The 25,787-nt window shown below is 41.4% G+C and overlaps 1 protein-coding gene across 1 annotated transcript; it reads right to left on the reverse strand.

Moving 5' to 3' along the window:
• Positions 1-1,211: 1,211 nt before the first annotated feature.
• On the reverse strand, positions 1,212-24,620 carry DSG2 (desmoglein 2). Its single transcript, XM_086889581.1, has 15 exons — positions 24,095-24,620; positions 17,961-17,996; positions 16,961-17,095; positions 15,916-16,074; positions 15,506-15,650; positions 14,112-14,272; positions 13,149-13,283; positions 12,812-12,997; positions 11,598-11,857; positions 10,610-10,752; positions 9,803-10,030; positions 8,896-9,126; positions 7,768-7,910; positions 6,324-6,647; positions 1,212-4,330 (listed from the first exon to the last, which is right to left on the reverse strand). Exons 1-15 carry the CDS (start codon positions 24,515-24,517, stop codon positions 3,314-3,316), a joined length of 3,726 nt encoding a protein of 1,241 aa, XP_086745707.1. The 5' UTR covers positions 24,518-24,620; the 3' UTR covers positions 1,212-3,313.
• Positions 24,621-25,787: the final 1,167 nt, after the last annotated feature.

Below are 25,787 nucleotides of genomic sequence, written 5' to 3' on the forward strand. Positions count from 1 at the left end.
TCAATCCATCGTTTTGCCTCAGGTGAATGCTGTCCTGTTACAACCTGATGCCAAGGCAAGCCGGGAGAGCCCAGCTCATGCCAAAAGTCCTTGTCATCCAGTATCTTTGTAGCAGCAGCCACCCAAAAATGCCTGTGGAAGGAGGTTTTCTTAACAGGGCTCTCAGCTTTTTCTATGTCTGGAAGCCATTTCTGTGTGTTCAGTAACCCCCAAAATAAAAGCCGTCTTGAAACTGTGCAAATTCTATGTGCTTTGACAGCCTGCACTAGCAGCAGAGGGAGGCCAACCTTCCTGCACATAAGGTAAGAAGGACAGGTGGCTGTCAATGCACTTTTTACTCCCTGGAAGCTCAAAGGCCACCAGGGAGGAGAAGGGGCCAGCACAGGAGACAGGCAGCACCACCAACTCCACCACTGCAGCACATGCTGAAGGAGTGATGCATTTTTGAGATGCCTCAGGGCCATAAACACTTACCATCACTCTTGCAGGGATGGCAGCTGAGTTACTTAACTTTTTAAAAACTGATTTACTGCTGATAACTCTGACAAGCTTTAAACCTTTGACTGTGGACTCATGGTCAAATTCCCAAGAAAGAATGGAGCCTGGAAAAAATTGTACTGTCTTGCGAAGTTTAACCTAGCTCCAACTAGACACTGAGGGATGACAGAAATACCTCCTTGTGGGTATGCAGGACACAGGCTAGATCCCTGTTGTGGCAGACTGCCTCATACTCACAGATCCAACATACTTAGCAAGGACTCACAGGTAACATAAATCACAGAAGAGCAACATGGATATAATCCCTGTCATGCTGGCATTTCAGCATAACTGTGCTCTATTATTCTTAGATAAGAAAATTACAGACTTTGCTTTTACTTTTGAAGTCACAACAAGGCATCCCTCACAAAGATAAATGTCTGTGGCTAGTTCCCCTCTCGAGGTTATCTAGTAGTCAGATGCTAACCAGGAACTTCCATTAATTTGGCTCTGTACATTCCTCCCACCAGTCACTATCGTTTACAAAACACAGCTCCATTAGAAGTGAGTGGCTTAATCTGATGGATGTTCTGCCAGCATTAACACATGCTGATATGCTGATAGCAGCTGCAGCCTTGGTACAAGACTAAGTCAAATAATGGAGACTCTTAAAGTTTGAATAGATTCCTTAAGGCTCTAAAGGAATCTATTTAAATAGACTCTTTACAAGCAGATCTGTGAAAGAAGTTTATTTACAAACATTACACTCTTACATCTCTTCTGGATGTTAACAGCTCCATGTTGTAACACGTTATAAAACCGAGACTGTTTTATGCCATGTTGTCTGGAAGCATAAAACTGATTTGAAGGATTTGCCCCAAAGCCCAGTAAATCTACAGAGGGGATGCTGTTCTCTTGCATCGAGTCACAAAATTTAGTGCACTTAACCACTAAGGCAGAATTCACATTTTTGTCAGAATCTTTGTTATAGCAGGACACCAATTTTTTTTACATCTGTATCTTTCAGATATTCCTTGAGGCTGTTTGGGAAATCTCAGTCCTCATTCCATCTTTAAACTCTTTATTTGCAGTAGGAAAGCCAGTGTTTTCACTGGGGTAGCTGTTTGAATGAAGAACTAAAAAAATACAGTAGAATTCTTTATTTTAAGACTGCATAAACCCACAAAGATACTCTATTAGAAAGTCAGAAAAGTGGTGACCACTTGGAACTGCAGGCTGACTCAGAAATAAATACATGTATTTTAAAAACATAGTGTAAGAGATAAATAACCAATAGGTCCAACCAAGCAGGGAGTCTGATATGTCTGGAAACATACTACTCCACTTAATGTAATGACCCATCTGTCATGGTTGAGCACAGCAATGGTACCAAATTTATGTATTTATGTCTTTAAAGCAACTTTTGCTGTTAGTAAAACTAAACACACTGAGAGCATTTCTAGTCAAAGGTAAACCACATAAGTGGAAAAAATAATGCTGCAGATGCAGGAAAATTCCAGGAGATGGAGACAACCTGAAAGTTCTGCAAGTCCACAAAACCAGAATTTGCAGTACCTTTTGACCATCTTGCTGATTTCACAGGTAGGAGATAAAAATCCTACCTATGCCTCATTGAAAATACTTCTACTCTAAGAAAACTTATGGAGTGTAAGACATTTTTTCTTGTATAAAATTAACTTCAGAATGTTCCAAATGGCATACAAATATCTACACGTACACATATACGTACTGCCAAACAGTGCAGTACTCTCTCCTGCTTTTACCACATAAACTTCAAGAAAAGCAAAGCAGAGCTAAAGGGAGCTTCTTCTTGTCTTGTCACAGCCAAGGGAAGCTGTCATTACACAGCACTTCATCAGCCACTCGAGCTCTGGTACTGAAACTAGTGGAACCTCACACACACAAGACTGATTTCTGTGTCTGTGTGTTGACAGACAGAATTCCAAATACCAAATTGCACCTGTCAGTCATATCCTATGGATGTCCAAGGGCCATAAGCTTTGCTGACAAAGCCACTGGCTGAATCTCTGGCTCTAAGGCTAAGGTAAGCCTTGGCTGATTCTCATAAGTTGAATAAAGTGGAAAATATAACAATGCAAATGCTTACTTGTCCATGCCAGCGTAGACCCACACCAAGTAATGGAATTGTTAGACTGAGGTAATGAAAAATTGCAGTTCTCAGCTTTTTTGCTACTTGCTCTCTAACTTCTGTGGTAACATGCAAGTATTGATTGCTTAAGTTACAAATTCTGATAACCTGAAATTGTGACATCCCTTCAGGAGATCAACACACCACTGCAGGCATACTAGCTTTGGTGGCCTGGGCTTCTCAGGAAGATTTTTTAGCAAGGCTCAGGGGGAGCTGCCAGGGCCCGCAACACAATGGCAAACACATAATGAGAAACTGACTCCCCACACACGAGGATTTCAGATACACTCAATAGCAGTTCAAAAACTTTACTTGTGCTTTGCAGGTTGCTATCCATCACTAGATTGGAGACTTTTTCCTGTTTTCCCAAAATTATGCAGCTCTGGTTATGTGGCATTCTTACACCATCTGTACAATAAAAAGCAGTAACAAAAAAAAGTATTTCCCACATCTTTCCACTTCAAAAGCATCCCTGCCAATATAACTTAACACCAGATTTCCTTACTTGCTTCCTGGTCATATATTCCATATTTATACAAACTAGTGCAAATGAGAGCATTTGTCATTCTGGAAGCTCCAGCAAATTTGGATCTTATGGAAAAGGCTGAGGCAGGATGCATACAGACAGAAGGATGCTGGACACTGCCATCCCAGCAAGGAGCCAGGCTATGAGCGAGTGTACTGCACTGTGCTGTGTTTGGTGACCCTGGAAGACTTGCTCAGTGTGGCACTGGCAGGAGTCCCTTGTAAGTCAGAGCCCATCAGGTTAAGTGGGGAGTCTGTGATTAGAGCATGCTCTTGCCTTCCTGAGCTGGCACCTGGTGCCTGCTCAGCTCTGCTCTGCAGCCCTGAGGCTGTCACCACCCTTTCATTCAGCACCGTGCTGTGTTCCTCTGTCGAAGCAGGGAAGCTGAGCAAGCCCTGCTCTGCAGCAGCAGGCACAAGCACCCTCTCTCGCTCCCTCACCACGACATACTGTGAGTCAGGGAGATCCTGAACTGTCAGGGCTCCTGGCCCTGCACCTGCCGACTTCACCATCCTCTCTGTAACCACCACGTTACCTCCGTGTGGCAGATCAGGGATTTTCACCATCCCCTGAATGCTTGATGCAGGTGCCAGCACTCTCTCTGTCACCACTACGTTCTCCTTAATCTGGGGATCTAAAAAGAGAGGGGCTGAGCGGGCAGGAGCCCCCACAGAATAGGATGTTTCCGTCATGGTGACACTGCTCTCTGCGTGGCATGTGGGGAGGTGCCGGGCATTGTGCTGCCCAGAAGGGGATGATGAAAAGGTTGTTTCTGTGACCACCTCCTTGGACAGGGTGCTTTCTCCTGTGCCACTGCCTGTGTGGATGGACTGGAAGCCACTGCCTGAGGAAAAGGCTTGTTCAGAGGTGGAAACATTTTGTTGATCTAAGAACTGTGACTTTGCTTCACTAAGACCAAAACCAGATTCATTCTTGTAGCCACCGTCTTTCATGTTGATCTGTCTACCTATACATATTTCTGCTAGAGTCTTAAACTTGTCTCCTAAATCATCAAGAAAATGGTCATCAAGATCCCCCTCAATAAAGCTGCAGCAGCCAACGGAGCCATGAGGGGAGCCTGATTCTCCCTGGGAATAAACCAGGAGACAGTCTTTTGCAGCTTGCTCTTCATCTTCATCAGCAAAAGAGACAGCTTTCTGCAGACAGAAAATAAAAGCAAACACAAGTTCATTAATGCCAGCTCTAGACTTAGTAATTTTGAAAAATCATAAATGCTTGGACAAAAAGATTGAAATAAAAAATTAATTGATCCCACAGAAACTGTCAACCAAGCAAGGGCAATACCTGTTTTTTTTTTTTTCTTTTTTAAAATTAGTCTGAACTTGACAGTACACTCGATGAGAAGAAAAATCTGAGATTATATTTAAAACCTTGGATACCATCACCACCTGCTGCTGTTCCTTCCAGTAAATCTGCCATTTGTGATACTCCTCTATATTCATGAAGAAATTATTTTTAGTTCAGTGAATGAACTTCACCTCTAAGTAGGTTTTTGTGGGAGAACACCAAGACCATTTCTGAGAGTATCCTAACATTTAAAGAACCATTTACTGAGTACATGCTGACATATCACCTACCATGGCCCTTTTCACTAGCACAGACTACAGGATCACATCCAAGATGACCAACAGGAAACAAATCAAAAAGTTGAATGGATTGGTAAAGCATGGGTGAATAGTCCATCATGTAAATTCTTAGGCTCTATGCAGGCCACCTGGCAACAAGGAGGGTTCATGAGTTCTGGCTACAGCTCCATCTGAAAGCAGTGTCTACCATGGACAAATATCTGTGTATGTGTTTGCATCAGCTCCAGTTCCAAAAGTGAAGGCAGCCAAATCCTTTGGGCCTGCTGAACCAGCTTTATGTAATATGTCTCCTGGCTGGTCCTCAGAACCACCTTTCTGCCACATTTGAAGTTCCGGACTGGAAATTAGCTCAGGCATCTGTGCAATGTGCTACACATCAAGACCCAATTTGACTCTGCCCATTTATCTGCACTTGATTCTGGAAGCAGGCACACAACCCAAGATTCTGCCACAAAAAATCAGCAGCTGAAACTATATGGTTTGGTTACTTGACTGTTTCCTCATTCCTAATCTGAGATATTTTAGCCTCCCGGAAGTTGTATGGATACTAAGTATAATTTCCCTCTTGCAGACTTCATCAGGCAGTTATGCTTGAAGTATGCCACAAAGAGTGGAAGAAAAGAAGATTGCTACTGTTGCATCTGTTCACCCAGGAGGCCAGTAGCTAGAGCACTCTGAGACATACAAGTACTTAAAGCTCAAATCCTTCCCTGGCCTGAGGTGGTGATTCAAATCTGCACAGCTACTCCCCTGCAAAACCACATCATCTGCCAGCTGTAGGGTGTGAAAACGTTTTGTTTGTACAGGTGATGGTGCATGGCAGTCAGACTTTCACTACAAGGAGCTCACCAGCCAAAGGACTAAGGATGAGCGTAACATGAAGAGAAACAGCTTCAACAAGTAGGAACAACCTACTGGCCAATGGTTAGGTTAGTAAAAAAAAAAAAAAAAAAGGGGGATTGTGACATATGCCTCATACACTTTTGATGAATGGCCCTTTACCCAGGCTGCTGGGCAAACAGACAAGTCAGCACCACTTACTGCATCAGCTACTTTGAAAATACAGCCCCACCCACTGGTGTATGACATCTTTGGCTTATCTTTCAAAAACCTGCTCCGTGGTAAATTTTGGAGCTGTGACACATGATGAGTCACAGGTGCCTCCCTAGAGACCAGTTTCATGTTCTTAAGTCCCTGAGATTTAGATCACAGAGTCTTTCTCAGGGCTTTTTCCTGGACAAGGCGCTCCTTTGCTATTGCTGAATATTCTGGATCCCATCCACAAACACCTTCCTTGAGAGAAGGGTCTATTTGTGTGACATCCTGCAAGCATTCAGTGCTAGAAGACGGAGCATTGTCACACTCCAAGTCCCCACGTGTGTGGCTAATCCAAAAATCCTTAATGCCCCCAACTCCACAGGCACAATATCAGGACTGTTTATATCTGCATATCTACTCATCTCTGTCAGTCATAACATGAATGATATTTTACAATGCTAAGCGTAAACGTCAAAATACTGTTATTTTTGGGTCATATGCTTACATCGTTGAAGTAGTCTCTTAAGAATTCTTCATTCATGGCTCCTGCTGCTCCCACAGCAACTCCTCCTCCAGACACCACTGTCTTGCCGTCTACACCTGCCATGCCTTCAGCTGCCATGGCTCCATAGTCGGCAGCAGAAAGAAGACGCCTTTGCTCTTCCCATCTTTCCCTGGTAACAGTGTTGTGATGCTCTCCTACGTGAGAGGCAGAGCTGCCTGCTCCTATTAGAGCTTCTTCTCCACTCATTCCTCCTGCTGCTGCTGTTGTTGTTGTTCCTCCTTTCAAGTTCCCAAGTGCAGTGGGTGGAATGAAGCTTAGCACTGGCTACATAAATAAGACAAATTAAGATGTGACATGAAAGCTTTGCTGTCTAGCACATGGAACTCACCAAACCAGCAGTGGGGCTGGGTGGGAACAGGGAGGGTGCTGTCTTACGACTTGTTTGAATTTGCACTTATACATGTTGCTGCAAAGAGTAAAAGGCCTCCTAAAAAAGGGTGCAGCTTCCACAAATGTATTGCCAAAAAGGTTCATGGAAATGTTTCTATAGATCATTGTTTTCTTGAAACTCAGAGGATTGAAAATGAAAAAAAAATCCCTACCAAAAATTCCCATCAAAAAAAGGCTTGCAAAACTCTAGGGAGCTCAGCTGTTCCAAGAAAAACTGCCCAGTTTTCCTCAGACACAAAGCAGGGAAGTATGCGCTGCCTGCCACCTCTGTGGTGCTGTCCGGCCCTTTCTTTTTTCCTAGCAGTTTTGGCTTCCTTGTTAATTATCTTTTAACAAGAATTTGGTGTGAGCATTGGCCCCAAATCAAAGACTTTTTCCTCCTGTTTCTGTTATTGTGCAAAAGCATGTCAGTGTCATGCCCTTTTTTTGAAAGCCCTGTTTTGTAGCATAACAACAAAGAGCAAATTTCTCTTGGCATTTACTGTTCCCTCTGCAGATTTGCACCTTTTTCTGCCATTTTCTTTTTTACTAAGGAATTTTCTCTGTTTAAAAAAGAAAATACAAAAGGAAGTAATTTAAAACAGTCTGAAACTTTAAACCAATGACGGGAAGCTCAGCATTACAACCCATTTTTTTTCGGCTTTATCATGCTCCCAAAGGGGTGCAGAGCATTCCAGGCTTGCAAATGCAAATGGTTCACTCTCTATTGGTTCAATGAGATATCTTCTGCACAGATATGATCAACATTTGCTTGATTGCTTTCCCTATATTTTGGGATTTAAGTGCTATGGTTGCTTTTTTCTACAGCTGCTGGTAGAAGTCATCTCCCACACATCCTTTGCTGAGCCTCACAGGGTTAATTTTAATTAATGTTGATGTGCTGTTAAAATATGTTGTAGAGCTTTGAAATATCCATCTGTAGTGTGAAAGGGGCCCCAGGTGCCAAACTGAATACTGAGATAGAAATCAGAGAAGGGCTATTAGAGATACATGCCTTCTCCTCAGGAGCTGCTCCTTCACTGTTCCACTGACGCAACATGGCTTCACTGTGGTCTGGTATTTCAGCAAACGTCTTTGCTCCACCAAATCCCTTTGCTCCCAAGCCACCAGGACACAGCAGCAGTAAGAGTGGAACAACTGCAGGGAAACAGAAGGTTGCCATTAACGTGTGGTTATTAGGACCTTAGCATACTTACAGCCACTGTAAGTTTGGCCAGCTCCCATACTCAAATGTGTTTTCAAGGAGCTTGTGATCAGGATGAGGGCTGGGAATGAGTGAAGACAGGATCCTAAATATCCAAGGCATTTCCTAGAGAGCAAGCTGACAACTAACACATCAGGGACTGGTGGCCACACATGTATGTAGCTATAATTCCATCAAAGATCTCATAGACCAGTTCCAAGCCCTGGCTGTCACTGCACAACCTCAGCATTTCTAACTTCTAACTCCTCTTCTTTTACTACTAGATATCAACATGGCATCATGCAAGTTCCACCTCGCCACTCCTTTGACATGCCTAGAGCGCTGCCTGCGGAACTCAAAATAACCCAGTTTCAGAAGCAGAGAATATTATTCCTGTGGTGTGAACTCTGTTTTATCAAAGTCAGATTGCTGCCAGCACAAGCAATAAGCTATTGAGAGTTCAAATGCAGCACTGCTACACCTGGCCACACCATAATTACAAATATTCTTATTTTCCTTTTATTTTATCTCACCAAAGAACAATGTCACATGCTGTTCTGAGCAAGGCAGTGAATCTGCAGTGACAGAAAAGAGTGGAGAATGTGCTGTGGTTTGAGTAGGAAGAGTTAGAGTTCACCTGGGGATGTCTCAGAATACCAAAAGCATTCCTCACTGCTTCCCCACTTGTTATTTACTGCACCATAAACAAATATTAAAAGTTGTTCATATTAATTTTAAAATGCACAGCTTGAAATGCTTTGAGGCTGAAATGCTGATGTTACCAGAACTAGCTGGGGATCTGCCATGACTTCCTGCAAGACTAGGAGTTTACACAGAATATATCAAGATGATAAAACCTGGGAGCTGGACTATTTCTTCTCTGATGATTTGCAGACCACATTTACAGTACTTCTGAGATAATATGAAACAATTACTTACGCAGCAAAAGTAAAAATGCCAAGATGATGAGTGCAACCGCTGCTGGTGCCAGACCCACCGACTTCGCACCAACAAACTTCTCCTGGCACACGCCATCATCTGCACACTCACAAACACTCAGCTGCAGAGTCTGTGGCAGAGCACAGCTGACCCCTTGGAAATCCTTTATTAGCATGGGAACTTCAGTTCTGCCTGGCTTCAGGTTTTGTGGTACCAGCTGTACGCTGGTGTCTGAGGCAGAGGTGGAGGAAGGTTAAAGGAAAAAAAGAAAAAGAGACAAGAAGTGAGTAGAGAAAATTGACTCCTGTAACCTAACTAAAATACAACTGTTACAGTCTTCCAACAAATCCCCTTCAGTTAAGCCCAGCCAATGCAATGGAATTAAGTTTAATTAGCTGCTGCTACAGTACATGTGCTTTTATTTTTATCAAGTAATTCATGCTGGTAAGTGAGCAGCCATGACCACTTTCAGCCTCAGATAATTGTGAAATTTCACATGACCAGAGACTTAGCATGGAAGACAGCCCAATCACCTGTATAGCAACAACCATGTAAATCTGAATAGATACAGGCTGAACTTACAAAGAAACAGCTTCAGTCATGAGATTTATCTGTTACATGTCACAGAGATTAGGAGTCAACAAAACACCTGTTCCTGTCAAACATGTAAACATAAGCAAACATGGTCCAGCTGAGGGAAGGCAACACACCCCACAGGACATGTCTGGAGTTTTATAACCTTTAGAGAGAAGGGTGCAGAATGCAAATTATTGTCCTAATGCCTGACTCCATATAAAGGGCTGTTTTATTGGTCTCACTCAGCCAAACTGGCAGTTTGACTGGAATTAATAAATTATGACCTTAGGACTTCAAAGAACTGAGAGTAATTAAAAAGACATTTTCTTACCATTTCCAGAGGCAATTATCCATTTTGCTGCTGTTCCTTCTGGCTCATCAATGACAGTAAAGCTGAAGGGATAACTGTATGGGTAACCATCCAAATCATGAGCTGTAACATCAACTAATTTTGCATCTGAACACACAGTCTGCACAGGGTTCACAATAACTGGGCAGTTATCATTCTCATCTTTAACTTGAATGATGACTGTGCCAGTGACTGTTTTCCTTGGGGAATCTAAGAATTTGAAATATGAAAAATTAAATTGATTTGTGCACAAAAAATTATCTTAAAATAAAAAAAAAAACCATAGCATTTTCCAAAACACCAACATTGCTGAAGTAAGTTGAAAGAACTTATGAGAGCTGTGCTTCATTCCCACTATTAATAAATATATTGACAAAGTTCTTCTGAAGAAGCTGCAAGCTGTTTTGTTACTTTAACTTGAAAAAAGAAATTCTGTATAGCTACACAGTAACATGCAGATTATAAATGAAGAATTAGGATATTAAATGAAAATTTAGGACAATGAAGTCTGATGATAGGCATACTGAGATATTGGCAATTCCCACCTTGACAACAGAGTTTCCTATCAGGCCTGTCTTTGAAAACTTTTATAAAAGTTCACCTCCATCTAGTCAAAAGGGAGAAACAGATGCCTTGGGAACCCATTCCAAAAAATGAGTTGCCTGTCTCTCCTGTGAATACCGAGACTGCACTTGGTGCCAAACCTTAGAGATGGGTAGGTTAAACCAACTACCCTTATAGACTGGCAAACAAACCAATTTGTGTGAAAACAAAACCCTCTCAACTTACCAGTAGTTACACCCAACATGGTGATAGTGTAGGTGCCATTTACCACATGAGGTGATTCGTAATCAAGATTTTTAGCAAGTCGGATTTCACCTGTCACCGGGTCTACTGTGATCCAGTTTGCCGCATCTTTTCCTTTCATGTAGCTGGTGAAAATCACACACAGATGGACACATTTATAATGAGGAAAACAGCCATCAGTAGAAAAAAAAGCTCCACAGTATGTTTACTCGTCATTTAAAACAGAGATCAAATCCCTCAGTCTGAGGTCTGATGCTCCTGCCACTGTAATTGGTTACAACTATAAACCCACCCTGAATGCTGAGAGCTGCTTTTCTCTCTAGATCAAAGATTTAGGTAAGGGTGCATCACAGAAAATACAATCAGGGAGTGAGACTGGAGCAGGAGATGGAGCTGCACTGCTGAGCACCCTCCATCTGTGCTCCCAGCAAAAGCTGAGCATTAGACACCCTAGAAAAACTGTATTACAGGCATGAGGGAACGGGGTCCACCCCTGGGTGTGCAACTCTGCTGTGCACCATTTGTAAAGGCCATGGTGGTAGTTAAATTTAATCTAGCTGAAAAGTTGTGATTCAAAACCCAAGGACACACATGCAGACATATCTGTGTTACACCCTTTCTGCCTGGCTGATAAATGTTTTTGCATATTCCTTCCTAATTTTACTGGAGACAATGAAATCAGATTGGTAAATCTACTCTCAAAAGTAGACAGGTATGACAAACACACCACGCAAACACAGACAACTTCAGCACAAGCACATTTCACCATATATAACAAAAGAAGGAGGATTTTAATATCATCTGTTTTCTGCATAAGAGAATATTAAAGATGATGCTGATGTTTAAAGTGTGAATTATACTTAGTAGGAAATTATTTTCTTTGAAATTATTTCAGTCCAACATGCAAATTTTTACAATCAGATATGACTTCTGACATGCTCAGTTGTGATGGTAATAAAAAAATTCTTACGTAATGCGCTCTGCTATTTTTCCAGTGTCTTCATCATAGGCTTGATACTGTCCAATAACTTGTTTTATCTGCAGTTTCTCACTTGCTTCAATAATTTTTGTGCCACCAGGGAACACAGGACCTTCCTGCACATTGATCACCTTAATTTTGATCGGAATTGTTTTTGCTTTGTAACTGTGTTTAATTGACTTGTGGAACTCTGCTTTGTTTGTAACAACAACACCCAAGTTTAGGCTTTGCATTTTTTCATAATCCAGCTCCTAGAGCAATACAGAAAATAATAAAAAAAATTCAGAACTCGTCAGAATCCAGTATCTAGACAACATGCATACATTTAATACTTAAACAGTTCTATTTAAATAGCATCCTTATTTAAATAATAAGAATGTAAATATTTAATTAATATTTAAGCAGTAAGGGTGTTACAGTGAAAGGAAGTTTCTTAATCTGTTACTCTTGCTCATTTTTAATGGATGACACCATAGGAATGGCTTTATATTATTGAATTAAACTAATTTAAGGTATCTAAAAGGAGTCCTAGCCATATATTCTGCATATGCCTTTAGTGAAACAGTCCTCAATTACCTGACTGCCTCAAATTTATGTTTTTTTTTTTTTTAAAACCAAATCACTCAATAATGCTCAAAATTTGTTTTTAATAATTAGCAGTCTTCAGATAACAAAACTCAAGCAGGAAAAAAAAGATACTTAGGATATTATGCATCTTCAGTACTTGTGGACTAAAGAAAAGTGAAAACTGTAAAACAGACATTTCCACTAATGGAAAATAATTTCATCATCATTTCAGCTTACAAAAATTCATAAAATAGTCTGTAGCCCATGGCCTATGGAACAGGTGTTGCCTGCAACATTATCAGTGGCCAAGGGAAACAAAGAAATTTATACTGAGATCATCAAGGACAGCAGAAATGTGAAAGTTTAGAGCATGTTAGTACTTTTGCCCAAAGGGCAAGGAAAATCCGGGGACTTCTAGTGTATAATATAACCTACTAGTTATATTTAGGATCACACAGAATACAAATGGAAAAAACTTCACAAAATTAGTATTTTGCATGGAATTATTGAATGCATTAAAAATATGGCAAAGGAGGAGTATCCACATATTTTACATATTGACTGAATAAACAATTTGTCAGCACAGGTGGATAAAGTATTCTAATATTTAAAGTAAAATATCTAAAACGTATACTTACTTTCACAACAGTCAAAATCCCTTCATTTGTTTGGGCATCTGTTACAATTTGGAAAAAACCACCTTCATTGCCAGAAACAAATGTAAAGTTTGCCAGCCAGTTATCAGAAAACTCTTCATCTCTGTCAAATACTTTTATCCGCATAATTTCCACATTTGCCCTGTTTTCTTCAATGCTTCCTTCAAACTGTGGTAAAAAAAAAAATAAAAAATCCACTCTTTAAAAAGATGTCATGGATTACCTCATTTAATCAATGCAAGAAGTTTTTGCACAGTGTCTTATTATGGGATACTGGCAGGTGGAGGAACATGCTAAAAATTGTGATAATTGTACTTACTGTATGACTTTCAACAATGGGTATATTGTCATTGACATCCAGAATCTTAATTTCTAAAGAACACGTTGCAGCATTCCCTCCCGTTTCACCACCACGGTCCTTTGCTTCCACCACCAAAGAATAGCTACTTTGTGTCTGTCATGGTGAGAAAAAGGTCTTTAATCCAGGCTAAAAATTAATTCTTTGCTATATTATCTCTATTACATTTTGGTAATGTCTCTTATGGTCAATTGTAACTCCTCTCTAGCTAGAAGTAAATCTCACACTCAAGTAGCTTAATAGATTCTGCTGGGGTAGAACTGAGGCTTTGGAAGGGATATAGGATTTTCACATCTCCTCCACAAAGAATCAGACTGTACTTACATAGCAAAGTAAAAAATTCCAGTGGCCATGAGCAGGGACAGGACCAGTGACACCTGCATGTCAGGACATGGCCAGAGGCAGAGCCACATCCCTCAGCCACAGAGACAGCATTCCATCTGCTGGCCAGGGAAAACTCTGCAAGACCAGGTCATGTCCCTGGTAATATGTCTTTCAATGCAGCATCAGTAGCACCTGTCCTAACACTTTGAACCGCGATTTGCATGGCAGGCTACAAAAATCCAGATGCAACCAGCATCTTAGCAGGTGGTGATCTGGGTTATCTTTGCCATACACTCCCCAGCAGAAAGAAATGATGCCTTGATTTGTGTAATTGCTGCCCTGACTGCACAGGAGAGACAGGAAGCAACAATCATCAGGCTGATGCTGTGCAAGGGAGGCGATGGGGGATACAGCCCCAATCCCATCGCCTCCCCCCTCAATTCTTGAAAAGCATGCATCAACCAGACAAGGCTTTAATCCCAAGGGAAATTAAGAAAGGTGAGAGGGCCGGCTCTTCATCCTGCAGGCAGGGCTGAGGGTGACACAATGGGCACCAGAAAACCACTACTAACAAACACCAGAACTGGAGGGTTTTTTTACCTCTCTGTCAAGGTTTATTTTTGCTACTCGAACCTCGCCAGTATTCTTATCCATGCTGAATGCATCGCTAGGGCTTTGGGAAACAATCCTGAAAGCAATTTTGGAATTTAAATTATTTGGTTCATCTGCATCTGTTGCATTTATCCTCATTACAATTGTACCTGGAAAACACAATATGCACCACAATGTACTGGTAAGTATATCTACTGTAATGTCAAAGATAAGATCATTTTGTTAGATGCACTGCACAATTTTCTGATGCTCCTGACTTTATTTATTTAATGCATGAAATTGAAGAAGTGCTCTTAAGCCCAAAAGGTACATGCTAAAAGTATATGTTCTAGCCGTGAAAAAAACTGTATCCACACATCTGTAACTCACAGAATTCAATGCACAAATTAAACAACAGGTTAAATTTTCTCAGTAAATCTGACAGAAAATTATAGATAACCACACAGAGCAGAAAACACAAGCTTTTGAACAAAGAGCTACATTTCTCTCACACATTATTCTAAAGAGAGCATTAATTATTCCTTTACCTGAACATTACTAAAATCACTGATCTGTTTTGATGCCTTCCAACAGCTTCACTCAATATACATGGTGATACCCATGGTGCAATCCCCTTACAATTTGCCAGGGGGTCTTGTTCTTTGGGAGAGGGTGTACTTCAGCATCCAGAGCCTAAGTTTTGACATTAGTTGGAATTCATGCCAAGAGCCATTACATATGGCTGCTATTGACTTGAAAGATTGCTGAGGTTACTCAATACCTCACCCAAGTGGATGGGCAAGAATTTGTTTCTTCAGATTATAGTGACATTAAAACAGACACATTGCCAGCTATTTATTAGGTCATTTTATACCAGCTTTTCTAATCTTCTTGAAAATAATCTGTTGCTCTTATGTTTACTGATGTCAATAGGAAAATGGCCATTAACTTGTTCTTCAATGGTTATGGCACAGCCATTTTTGCTTACCAGCAAAGTACCTCTCCAGGTAACCTCTCCACAGACAAAGCAGGGCTTTGGATGAGGATGGCAGACTGAAATCCCTCCCAAACAGGCTGTGACTACTAGGCCAGAAGGCAGATTGCATTTCCTGTGCAATTCCTGCAGAAGAACTCTGGTCCCTGGATTTGTGGTAGCTCTGACAACAAACCAAAGGTGCCACAAGAGGGAATACTGTTCTCTCTTGCCCCTAGGGGGATGCTTTTCCTTAATCACACAATGCAGCCTAGCCTTGAATAAAAACCTTCATTCACACATGGATAACCTGGCTTATGTCAGCAAGAAAATGTGCCTGTTACTGCAGATATGCTGCTCCAAAGTGCACATTCACTTGTCCCCTTGCATATCTTGGGAAAAGCTAAAAGAAAAAAAAAAATAAAGTTACCTGCTTCGCTTAATTCTTCAATTGAACCAACAAAAACTTCATGTGAAAACACTGGAAAATTGTCATTTATGTCCACAACTTTAATTGGGAGGTCTATTGGCTCTTCCAGTTTTGCCCCATTCTTATCTAGTGCGTGGCCTCGGACCTGATAATACAGAGAGAAATAATAAACCAATCCAATGAGTGACTGTCATATATACAAACACATATGCAAAACAGAAATACACCCATTATATATAACAAAGTATAAGTATTATAAAGGCTTATTATATATACTTACAAATACAAGCAGGTATACACAAATAACCAGAAATGCATTATATATATGTATTATTTCAAGCAGACACATTTAAAGGAAATAAATAACAAATGGATAGGAGGAAAAAGAAAAAATATAATTTTCAACTTACAAGAAGAATTGGAGTCTTTTCTCTGTCCACCCTTCCTGTTATGTTCAGGTCACCAGTCTTTCCATTGATAACAAATAATCCGTAAGGGGGTTCTGTTACTCCTTGACCAGATATAGTGTATGTTACTACTATTCCTGTATCTTCAAGATCTGAATGTATCTAGTAGGAATATAACAAATTAAATACCACTCGGTAAATAAAATTACATTTAAAAGTGCAACAAAATATTTTTTCCATCTTGTAATGAACAAACACATTTCCCTACGCTCCTTTGACTGTGGAGATGTAGAGAATGCAGGAAGGGCTGCATGTTCCGTTTGATAGTCTGGTGCAGGGAGATGAGAAACATCTGGATCCAGGAGTTGACCTGGGAGGTCAGACCTAAGCTAGCAAAAATACCAGGACTGGAGAAGGGATAGGGTGGAGGAAAAAAAGGTCAGACCTGGAGATGAACACATAGAAGAGGCTGCAGAGACTAGAGATTACACCCTTTCTCTGCTGTCAGCAGATATTCAAAACATCTGGAGAAGTGTGCATTGTGCCAGTATCACCATCAAGGGGCAGCCCAAGCAGAGGGAAACATCTTGCCACCACCTGCAGTCATTTTATATGCTGAAATGGCAGGAGTGGTGAATTTAGGTTTCAACACCGGCGCTGAACCATATCACTCTTTCACAAAGGGTAACACCATGGTTATTTTTAGCACTGTTTCCTAAATGACTAGGTATAAATATTCATGCTTCTGCTCCATCACCACTAGCAGACCTGGGACCCACTTGTCAAGCTTAACTCCATCTGAGTATGGGTGGTGGAGAAAAAAACCCTCAAAGATACTGCATTCCCCAAAGCTTAATGAAAAATGGGGCTATGAAAAGATGAGTGACTGAGCCAAAGGAAACAGAAGGAAATGTGTCAATTTCCAAATGGCGTTCAATAGTCCTTTAAAGAAATATTTGTGCACATGTTTAGGGAAGCTACACTCTTATTTTACATTTTCATTTCTATTTTTATGTGTACTGCATATTAAAATGTTTTCTGAGCTTACTCTAGCAATTGGATTCTTATAGGAATTGTCCTCCTCTTCCCGTATGAAAGCTGGAGGGACTGTCCATTCTCGCTTCTGTCTGACTAGGCTGTTGGGATGAGACAAAACGCCACTCCTGTCATTTCGATTATAAACCTGTGAAAAGACAAGATGGAACGTCAGCATTACATTTAGTCATTTCAGATAAACGTTTTATTGCTGCTGTAGCCAAGACTTATGAGCAACTTTTGCTCTTTCAATAGCTAGTAACTTCAAAATCATGGAGCAGCACCACCCTTCTGAGTCACAGTCTGAGAGCTCTACAGTCCTCAAGCTGGTTGAAGAGGAAAACTGCACTGGTCTTTTCATCAATACAGAATTAGGCAAGACAGGCCTTAAAAGTATGAGCAAGTTTTCATGGACAGTGGCTGGTGAAAATGCACCTGCTCTGGAGGATTTAAATGTTTGTCATCAGATGTGGGAAGAAGTTTGGCACTAAGGCTGTTTTGAATCACCATTTCTGCCTTACCACTGTTTTATCTTCCCACCAATACTGCCTTGCATATTTAACCTTTTCTCTGAAACAATACATGGAGAGCAGGCCTCTGTTCAATTCACCCAATGTCTCTGCTATCCCCATTTAACTACACCTCATTTTCAATCTGCATGACACCCCTCATCCTTCTGTCCACTTTAGTTTCTACTGTCTCTGTTGACTCCCAGATTAACATATTCAATAAAACAGTGGTTTTTCATCTACTGGGTTCAAAAAAATCAGTCTACATTTTTACTGTGTTAGGGGAAGTTTCTCAAAGTTCAATGCCACTCTAGATGATGGATGTAGGAATCTATTCACTTACTTTTCAGCTTTCATTTCTCTATTCATTATGCAGCTTTCACATTTCAGAAAATGGTAGAATTCAAGACATTTATCAACTGAAATAAGGCATGGCTTTGACATATTGCTCAGAGAACCCTTCCACAGGCACTGATAAAGAAAAATCTTTCCATTATATCCTACCTTTACGTAGAGCCCATGTCCATAATTCAAACAGATCTGCAATGGAAGTTATGATAGTCATTGTTAATTCCATGTCACTTCAGCAGTACTAAAACTTAACTTTTGCAACCTGCTTCATAAGAGCAGCAAAGCCACAAGGAAGAAGGCCTCTGACCTGTATATATTCATATTTATTATTTACCCATAACAGCTTCTGAAAAAATTCACCCATAACCATTGACATTAAAAACATACACTCTAACTACATAATAATTAAGTTTGGCACCTTTATCCTATAATTTCCAGATTATAAGCAATTAATAGTTTTTTTCTAATAAATTCAGACTTCACAGTAGTTTTTAAACAACCATGGTTTTTAGTGCTGAATAATGCTTTAGTACTCCAAAACGATGAGGATGTGCCATTGATGGAAACAAGTGTTGCAGCACTTTGGAGAAGCTCCCTCTTCTGGGCAAGCCTTGGATTTGTGGCTGTGGTGGTCTACCAATCACACTAGAGAAGAAAATCTGATAAATGGTGTTTAAAGGTAAGGACTAAACCCAAACATCTGCTGAAGTGTACATGACAGAAGCAGTTCTCTTACTCAGAACCTTGCTGGGAGGGATAAAGGGCATCGCTTATTTAAACAAGGCAGAGGTGCTTGCCCTGACAAAACCTTACAGGCTAGCTGCAAAGTTCTAAATACTGAATATTCAGTACTGCCCACCTCTTCACACACCAGGATAGGCCAGGACAGCTATGCATGGCCTTGAATAGCTCAGTTAGGTGACAAACCCTGGGGGGAAGAAGCCCACTTATCAGAGACCCCATGTTTATGTCCACTCTCCAGGCACCAAAGACTCTGCAAGTAACAACACCCTCAAATTGCAGAAAAAACGTAGGTATTAGGAAGCAGCAACAATAAAAAGTAGGCTATTACAACATGAGAAACCTACAAATCAAGCTTTTGAACTTTGTACAAGCTGCAAATACTGTTACTGTTCTGAAAACTATTACTACTTATATTTTGCAACCTGGATGATTATTTTCTTAGGCATACTACTCCCTAAGGCAAAGCAGGCTCAGAAAATGTGGTTTTCTACTCAAATAAGTCAGTCTCTGACTGGTTTCTAGTCTGTTCACTGGGCTCTCCCTAGTCCTCCCTCTGACTCAGCCTTGATTACTGAATTGATAACAGCTTCTTTTTTTAAAAAAAAAAAGTTATCTTGAACCTACACAACCCAGCAGACTGTGTTGAGCAATACAGCAGATTTCTGTTTCAACTTGTTCAACAAAACTGTTTTTCAAATGGTATTTTTCCCAACGTATATATTCTGAAGACAAAAATTATCAAGCAGTAAGTTTCCTAATGGATATTCATCATGAACAGTACAGAATCTCACACCAAGCTGTTTTCATGGATGTTCTTAGTCTTACTTGATTTTACTAATTGTATGGATTTTCAAAATTTATTTTCATGGCTAATGAGATTATACCAGCAAGAGTGACAGGAGAATTTTGCTTCATAGTCAAGGTTTTCCACAGAAGCTGCTGCTCTTTTGGAAGGTGAATAATTGTCAAGATGTCATCCGAAACATCCTTGGTTGTTCTAACTGGTAAACTGGAGGGAAAACTGTTTCTCAAAACTGAATGGAGACAAGAGGCACATGAAGTTTCATTGTATTGGAAACCCGAGAACCCAATATAAGCAAAAGTGTCTGAAGACCAAGAATAAGCAGATCTTCCACTGAGATGTGTGTCAAAAATGTGTAAAAAATTGCACTAGTCATTATAAAAAGAAAATATTTCATTAATAACTAAAAATCAATTTGTTTGCATGGTAGCAATGTCCTTCAAAACATTCTAGGTTAATGCTAAGGTAGTGAAAAAATACTTTTGCTCTGGTATTATTCAGTATATAGTCCACAGGTAGCCTCATAAGGGACTTAGAAGATATCTACAGAAAATGTTTAAGAATGACAATTTATTTACAAGATCATAAATACAAGGAGAAAAAAATACTTAAAGGGATCCAGCCTTTTTACTGAAAATTTTTAAAGGTTCCAAAAATTTAAATTTTTAAAAAAGCACTTTTCAGTGACATTTTTTTCAAAGACAACTGAAATGTCAGAATTTACTGCCCATTGAACATGTGAATTTCCCCCTCCCCCCACTTTTTTTTTTTTTTTTTTAGTATCTTACAGCTGTTAAATGGCTCAGAGCAGGGAAGCTCTGTCATTTGCTGTGGATCATAGCCTTGTCTCAAAAAACAAGACATCTACTGATAACACTTGTTGACCAGAGCTGAGAACACTTTGTCAGAAGAAAAGTGGATAGTTACAAGTAAAAAAAAAAAGTCTGAGCCCTGAAGTAATGAAATTGGAATGAAATACTAAAATACTACAGGAAAACAGCAGGAATAGGCAAGAAGGCATGGGAAAGAAGGGAGTGACTGCCAGGCTGCTCTTGCCCAAATCCTTGTTCATCAGTCAGGAAGTGACTAAAGGACAGATTTTCAACACAAAGCTCAGATTTAAGCTGTAAAGCTATAAAGACTGAGTAACCAAGAAGGTATGTGTCTGTATTTACTACATCATGAAACAGCAGTGCCTAGAAATGTGGTCTTCTCTGTGTGCTGTGTCTTAGATTTGGAGCTTGCATTCCTGTGAGTCAGTTTGGTGTTGAAGACAAGTGAAGACCTCAGAGAAGCAAGCAGGGGGGACCAACCAAGGCCACCTACTAGTACATCTTCTGGCCCTGAGAAAAAACAAACTACACCTAAATACTTCTGGACTACTGTTTATCCTGTTCTTAAAAATGAGGGATGGAGGTCCCTCAGCCTCACTAACCTAAGGGGAAGCCTAGGTAGTCCTACAGATGAAAAGGCTGTTAATTTTCATCTTCATTTTATTATCCTAATTTTTTGCTCCTTGCAAGTTGACCATATTGCTGCTTGCATGATGTTCAGAGTAAGGCACACAAATTTATGTATCCAAATGGAAGCTAAGGGCCTAAACTTTCATTATGACCAGCAGAAATACAGCCAATACCAAGAGATCGGAGTGCTGTTCAACTCGTGTCCAAACCAGTGCATATTTATTTCTCTCTGAGCTCGAATGATTGTAAGCATGTGCAATTATGTACTGTAAACCCAACACAGGAGGATTTGCAGAGCAAGGCATCTGATGCAGAGAACCCAACACTACACAACTCATGTTCTGATGGATCCTTCAGACTAGAATGAGCTTGTTCCCACAGATCAAACATCTACAAGAAGATGGATGCATCTCCCAACATGGTTTCACCCAGGAGGGATACGAGTCACACACTCTTGAGATTTTCATCAAAAGTACAGTCTGATTTAATCAAACAGGCGCACTCAGTATCCACTGCATCTCCTTATACCTTAACAGAAACTTAAACATCTACACTGAGATGTCTTAGCCTCAAAACTCATCTCCTTTGTCATGTCAACAATGCTGTCATTGTATGGTGCAATTCCCTTTTCTCAATTCTCTTTTCTTCCACCCCTCATGTATCCGCAAACTTATCAAACATCTTACTGTTTTTTCTCACATACCAGTTCTTTAGTACCCCTTAAAACAACCATAAAACAGGATTTTGTGACTTTAGATTGCATTTTTTATTGGTCTGTAGTCTGTCCTGGATAGATTCCTTTTTTTTCTGAAATCTGGTATCAAAAGTAATGTACCACTTCAGTTCAATGGGATGAATAAAGTACTAGACCTTATATATTTCTCAGCTGCTTTCAGACCTCACCACAGCTGGGTTTTCCCTCATTTTGGGAACAATATTAAAATGTTGAATCAATCCATAGATGCTTGTAAATACTTTTACCACGTTTCAACATGTTACTGGCAACAGAAGCTAGATTGCTTTGAATTAGCTCACCTCTGCTCTTCATAAAATCAAACATCACCTTGTGATGGTTTTTATTTATCTTGTTTCTATGACTTCTGAAAATTAACTGCTACTGACTCTGACATTACAGCAGCGGTCTAATATATTTAGGCTGGATTTTTCTCATACCCAGCCTAAGTCTAACATCCCAATGAAGTACAATCTGAGGAAGACATCCAGAGAAAAGGTAAATTTTCCTACTCCCATAGTAAGATTCATACATCTCTGTCAACTATTCTTTTACTCAAATGCAGGAAATGTTCCAAGACTTCTTCTCTTGAAGACATGATGTCCACCCCCTTTAGAAATGACCGGGAAACCTCCCAGTCTAATAATCCTCGATAGCTGTGCCCGCCCAGCAGGCCCATGGCTCTGGGTGTGTGCCCTGGACATGCTCCAAGTCAAGCCCAACCCTTTGGGTGCACCAGCATTCAGCACAGCCAGACGTTCCTGGAAAAGGGTCGAAGGCAGGGGCCTGGGGAAATCTGTCGTGACCTCTACAAGGTACCTAGGGATGATGATACAGGGAAGTAGCCTGCAGGCAGGGAGGGAGCACTGAGAGATACTTCCAGGAAAAACTTAGGAAGAACCTACCATTCCTGATGCTTCTAAGGTAGAAGATGCTTTGAGAAGACACTACTCTTAGACTAATTTTGTTTTTAAGTAGTTTCTTAAGATTCATAAGAAATAAATTACCCTACTCCAATACTCTCAAATAAGAAACTTGACTTTTTGCCACATGAATACCCAGAATAGAAAAAAAACAACAAACCAAAATTTCAAAACCCAGCAGTGCCTCTCTTTCTATTCTGGCATCCTCCAACTAAGGACGGTTTATTCACTCTAATATTCTACCCAACAATGAGTCTTTTAGGCCAAACTGACTTGACTCTCAGTACGTCATATCCTGACCCATCCTTAGCTGAAACTGAGGAAAATGACGATAAAGAAAAATAATGTTCTTCAGCAAAAACTATCAGCATCCTGAGCCAGCACAAGCCCATCAAAATGGATGGTGGTGTGGCTTCAGGTATTGCAGACAGAGTATGTAAAAACTTTGGCACAAGTGGAACTCCACGTTTTCCATCGTTAATTGGGACAAAATGAGGATAAAACATTTTCCAACCAACCCCCAACCACTTGCTTTTACTTGCTGTGAAAACAGGTTTAACTGTTGCTGGCCAACTTATGCACAACCATACATCAGTATTAAAGCTATCAGGCAACAGGTCTCCAGATAACAAATCCGATTTTGCAGGTTCCCGAGCCCAGGGGACAAGGTCCCAACCCCCAGCACCTTCCATTCAGTCCATGCAACAAGTCCTTACTGATCCCTGCCCGGCAGCTCCCGGCACAGCCCGGGGCACGGCCACCACCCTCACCATGGAGCGGCGGCAGCCCAACTTCCGCAGGGCATTCTGCCAACCTGGAAAGGTGAAAAGCAAAAGAAAATGCCGCAGATACAACGAAGAGTTTGCTCTAAACCAGGTAGAAAGAGCTAGAAAGCATCAGTCCAAATCCAACAAACCAAGCGTTTCGTTCTCAGTTTATTATGAGACAGTCTTTGCTTTCAGCTTGAGAAAGTATTCCATAGGATGGAAGAGCTAAAGGCTGATGGCTGAAACACAGGGAGGGAAGGGCAGGACAAAGCCTGAAGTCTCCTGGATTATTAAGAATTTAGTGCAATTCTTCTAAGGCGATAAAGACTTCCAAACTTTTTGCTTCATCTTCCTGCTAGCGCTGTTCCCTCAGAATTGAAGTGCAATTTACTAGTATAGAGAGTATGTTGAACAGTAAGACGGCAACAATGTGAACTCCTCGCTGCCTTCCTGTTCCTCGCGGCGCCTCAGCAACCCTACCCATCCCAGATACCGCTCCTGCTGGGACTTCCTACCTCCACCTGCTTTCAGGTAGCAAAGGGATATGGTTTTATCTAATTCCCAAAGAGAAAACCCATTCCCAGCCACACGCAGCCGGGCTGGGAGGGCTGCCGAGTCCCGACGGGAGCACCTCTCTCCGGCGGCCGCACTCGGGACCCCCGCGGCTGCATCCCACAGCAGAGCAGCGCCCCGGTACCGAGGGAGCCCCGCGGCACAGCAGCACCCCACACTCACCAGCAGCACCTCACACTCACCAGCAGCACCCCACACTCACCAGCAGCACCCCACACTCACCCGCAGCACCCCACACTCACCCGCAGCACCCCACACTCACCCGCAGCACCCCACACTCACCAGCAGCGCCAGCAGCCACACCGCCGCCCCGGGGCCCCGCGGCATGACCTCCGTGCTGGGCCGGGCTGAGCTCCTCCAGCCGCCCAAGCCGGGAATGCCGGCGGCCCGTGCAGGGGGCACAAGTAGCCTCGGGTGGGTGGAGTGTGCCGGGCGGGATCCTTGCCGGGAGGGGGCAAGAGGCAGGCGGCCCCGAGCCCCGCCCGGCCCGCGGCGGCGAGGCCTGTCCGTGCCGCGCCGAGCGAGCTCCGCCCGCGGAGGCCGCGCAGGGCAGCGCTCGGAGCGCCAGGCCCCGGCTTCCCCAGGGCTCCCGGAGTTTGCGGTTTGCTTGCCCCGCTCCCGCCGAGGAAGGCGAGCCGGAGCGTGCAGGAGGCTCTCAGATACAAACAACCAACGAGTAGTTTGTTGCGGGGAGCGCAGTCTCATGGGCAAATAAAATCGTGAGCGTTTTTAGGACAACCTTCCCTGTAATCCTCATTTTTTATGCGCTCCGAGCTATATCTTTCCTGCTCTTATCTGGCAGAGATCTTTCCTGGATACACCCGATTAATTGATGCTTACGAAGGTGTATCTGATTCTTCATGATGGCGAAACAATTAAACGTGCTTTCTGTACATCCTCTCTTCATTGAGGCGGTTGCCTAGTTAATCTTGCCAGGATCACACTCAGTTGTGGTAAGTAACTTCAGAACCTGCTGGTTGCCATCCTCTTGGGGTCGGAGAGGGGAACCAGCCTTAAGGGAGTCCTTTCAATCACGTTATGTACCTTTGCTGCATGTTGTAACAATGCACAATAAATAATTCAATGTCAGTTGCAAAAATTATAATTTCCATGGCCATCATGAGGGGAAGAGCTTTACCTCAAAAGTTTTCCTGAAGTGACATATATCTGTTTGCATTACTTACTTAGAATATCCCAATTTACAGAGTTTGCTGATACTCCTGCATAAAAATAGTTGTCTTAATTTAAAGAAAACAAAAGGTATAAATGAGCCAATATATGTGAAGTGCACGTGTTTAAGGTCTTTTGTATGGCTTTGTTCTGTCACTGTGTCACTGTGCTGGCCTGGTCACTGTATAACCACACAGAACTGTGCACAGGTCCTGTGAAGATCTTCAGGCGCTTGGGGACAGCGGTGTAATTTGGCCCAGGTTTAACAGCCATTGTAGCTACTGCAGCTAATGGTAATAGAGAGACTATGAAGTTTTCTTTTAGCTATTCCTGTTTGAGATAAATGAGGCAGAGCATGTCTCGAAGAGCATTCATATTACAACCCTTTTAATTTGGCGATTTAGGAGTAGATTCTGCTTTCAGGTGTATATTATGTTTCCTATATGTTTAAGATGTTTGAGTACTTCTTTATATCAAAAGGCTGTAAGAGAAGAACCTTGTATTGCAACTTTCTTTTCAATCTGCAGGTTGCTTTGTGGAATTCTAAAATAGCTTTTCATTGTCTATCCAGCACACTTGTAATGAGATGATAATATATATATATATATATATATATATACACAACTATTTGTCAACTTTAAATGCTGATATAGTGGAGTAAAAATCTAAATTAATTCCTTCTGAAAAATCCTTAGCTCCTTAGCATTGATTTCCCTTTGAAGTCACATGTGCTTACAGGAGAAATGAGTAGAATAATCTTTTCCCAGAGCTCAATAGTACAGGACCTCTTCCACAAATTACCTTG

This window comes from Cyanistes caeruleus, chromosome 1 (genome assembly GCF_971803275.1).
Source record: "Cyanistes caeruleus chromosome 1, bCyaCae1.hap1.1, whole genome shotgun sequence".
NCBI lineage: Eukaryota > Metazoa > Chordata > Aves > Passeriformes > Paridae > Cyanistes > Cyanistes caeruleus.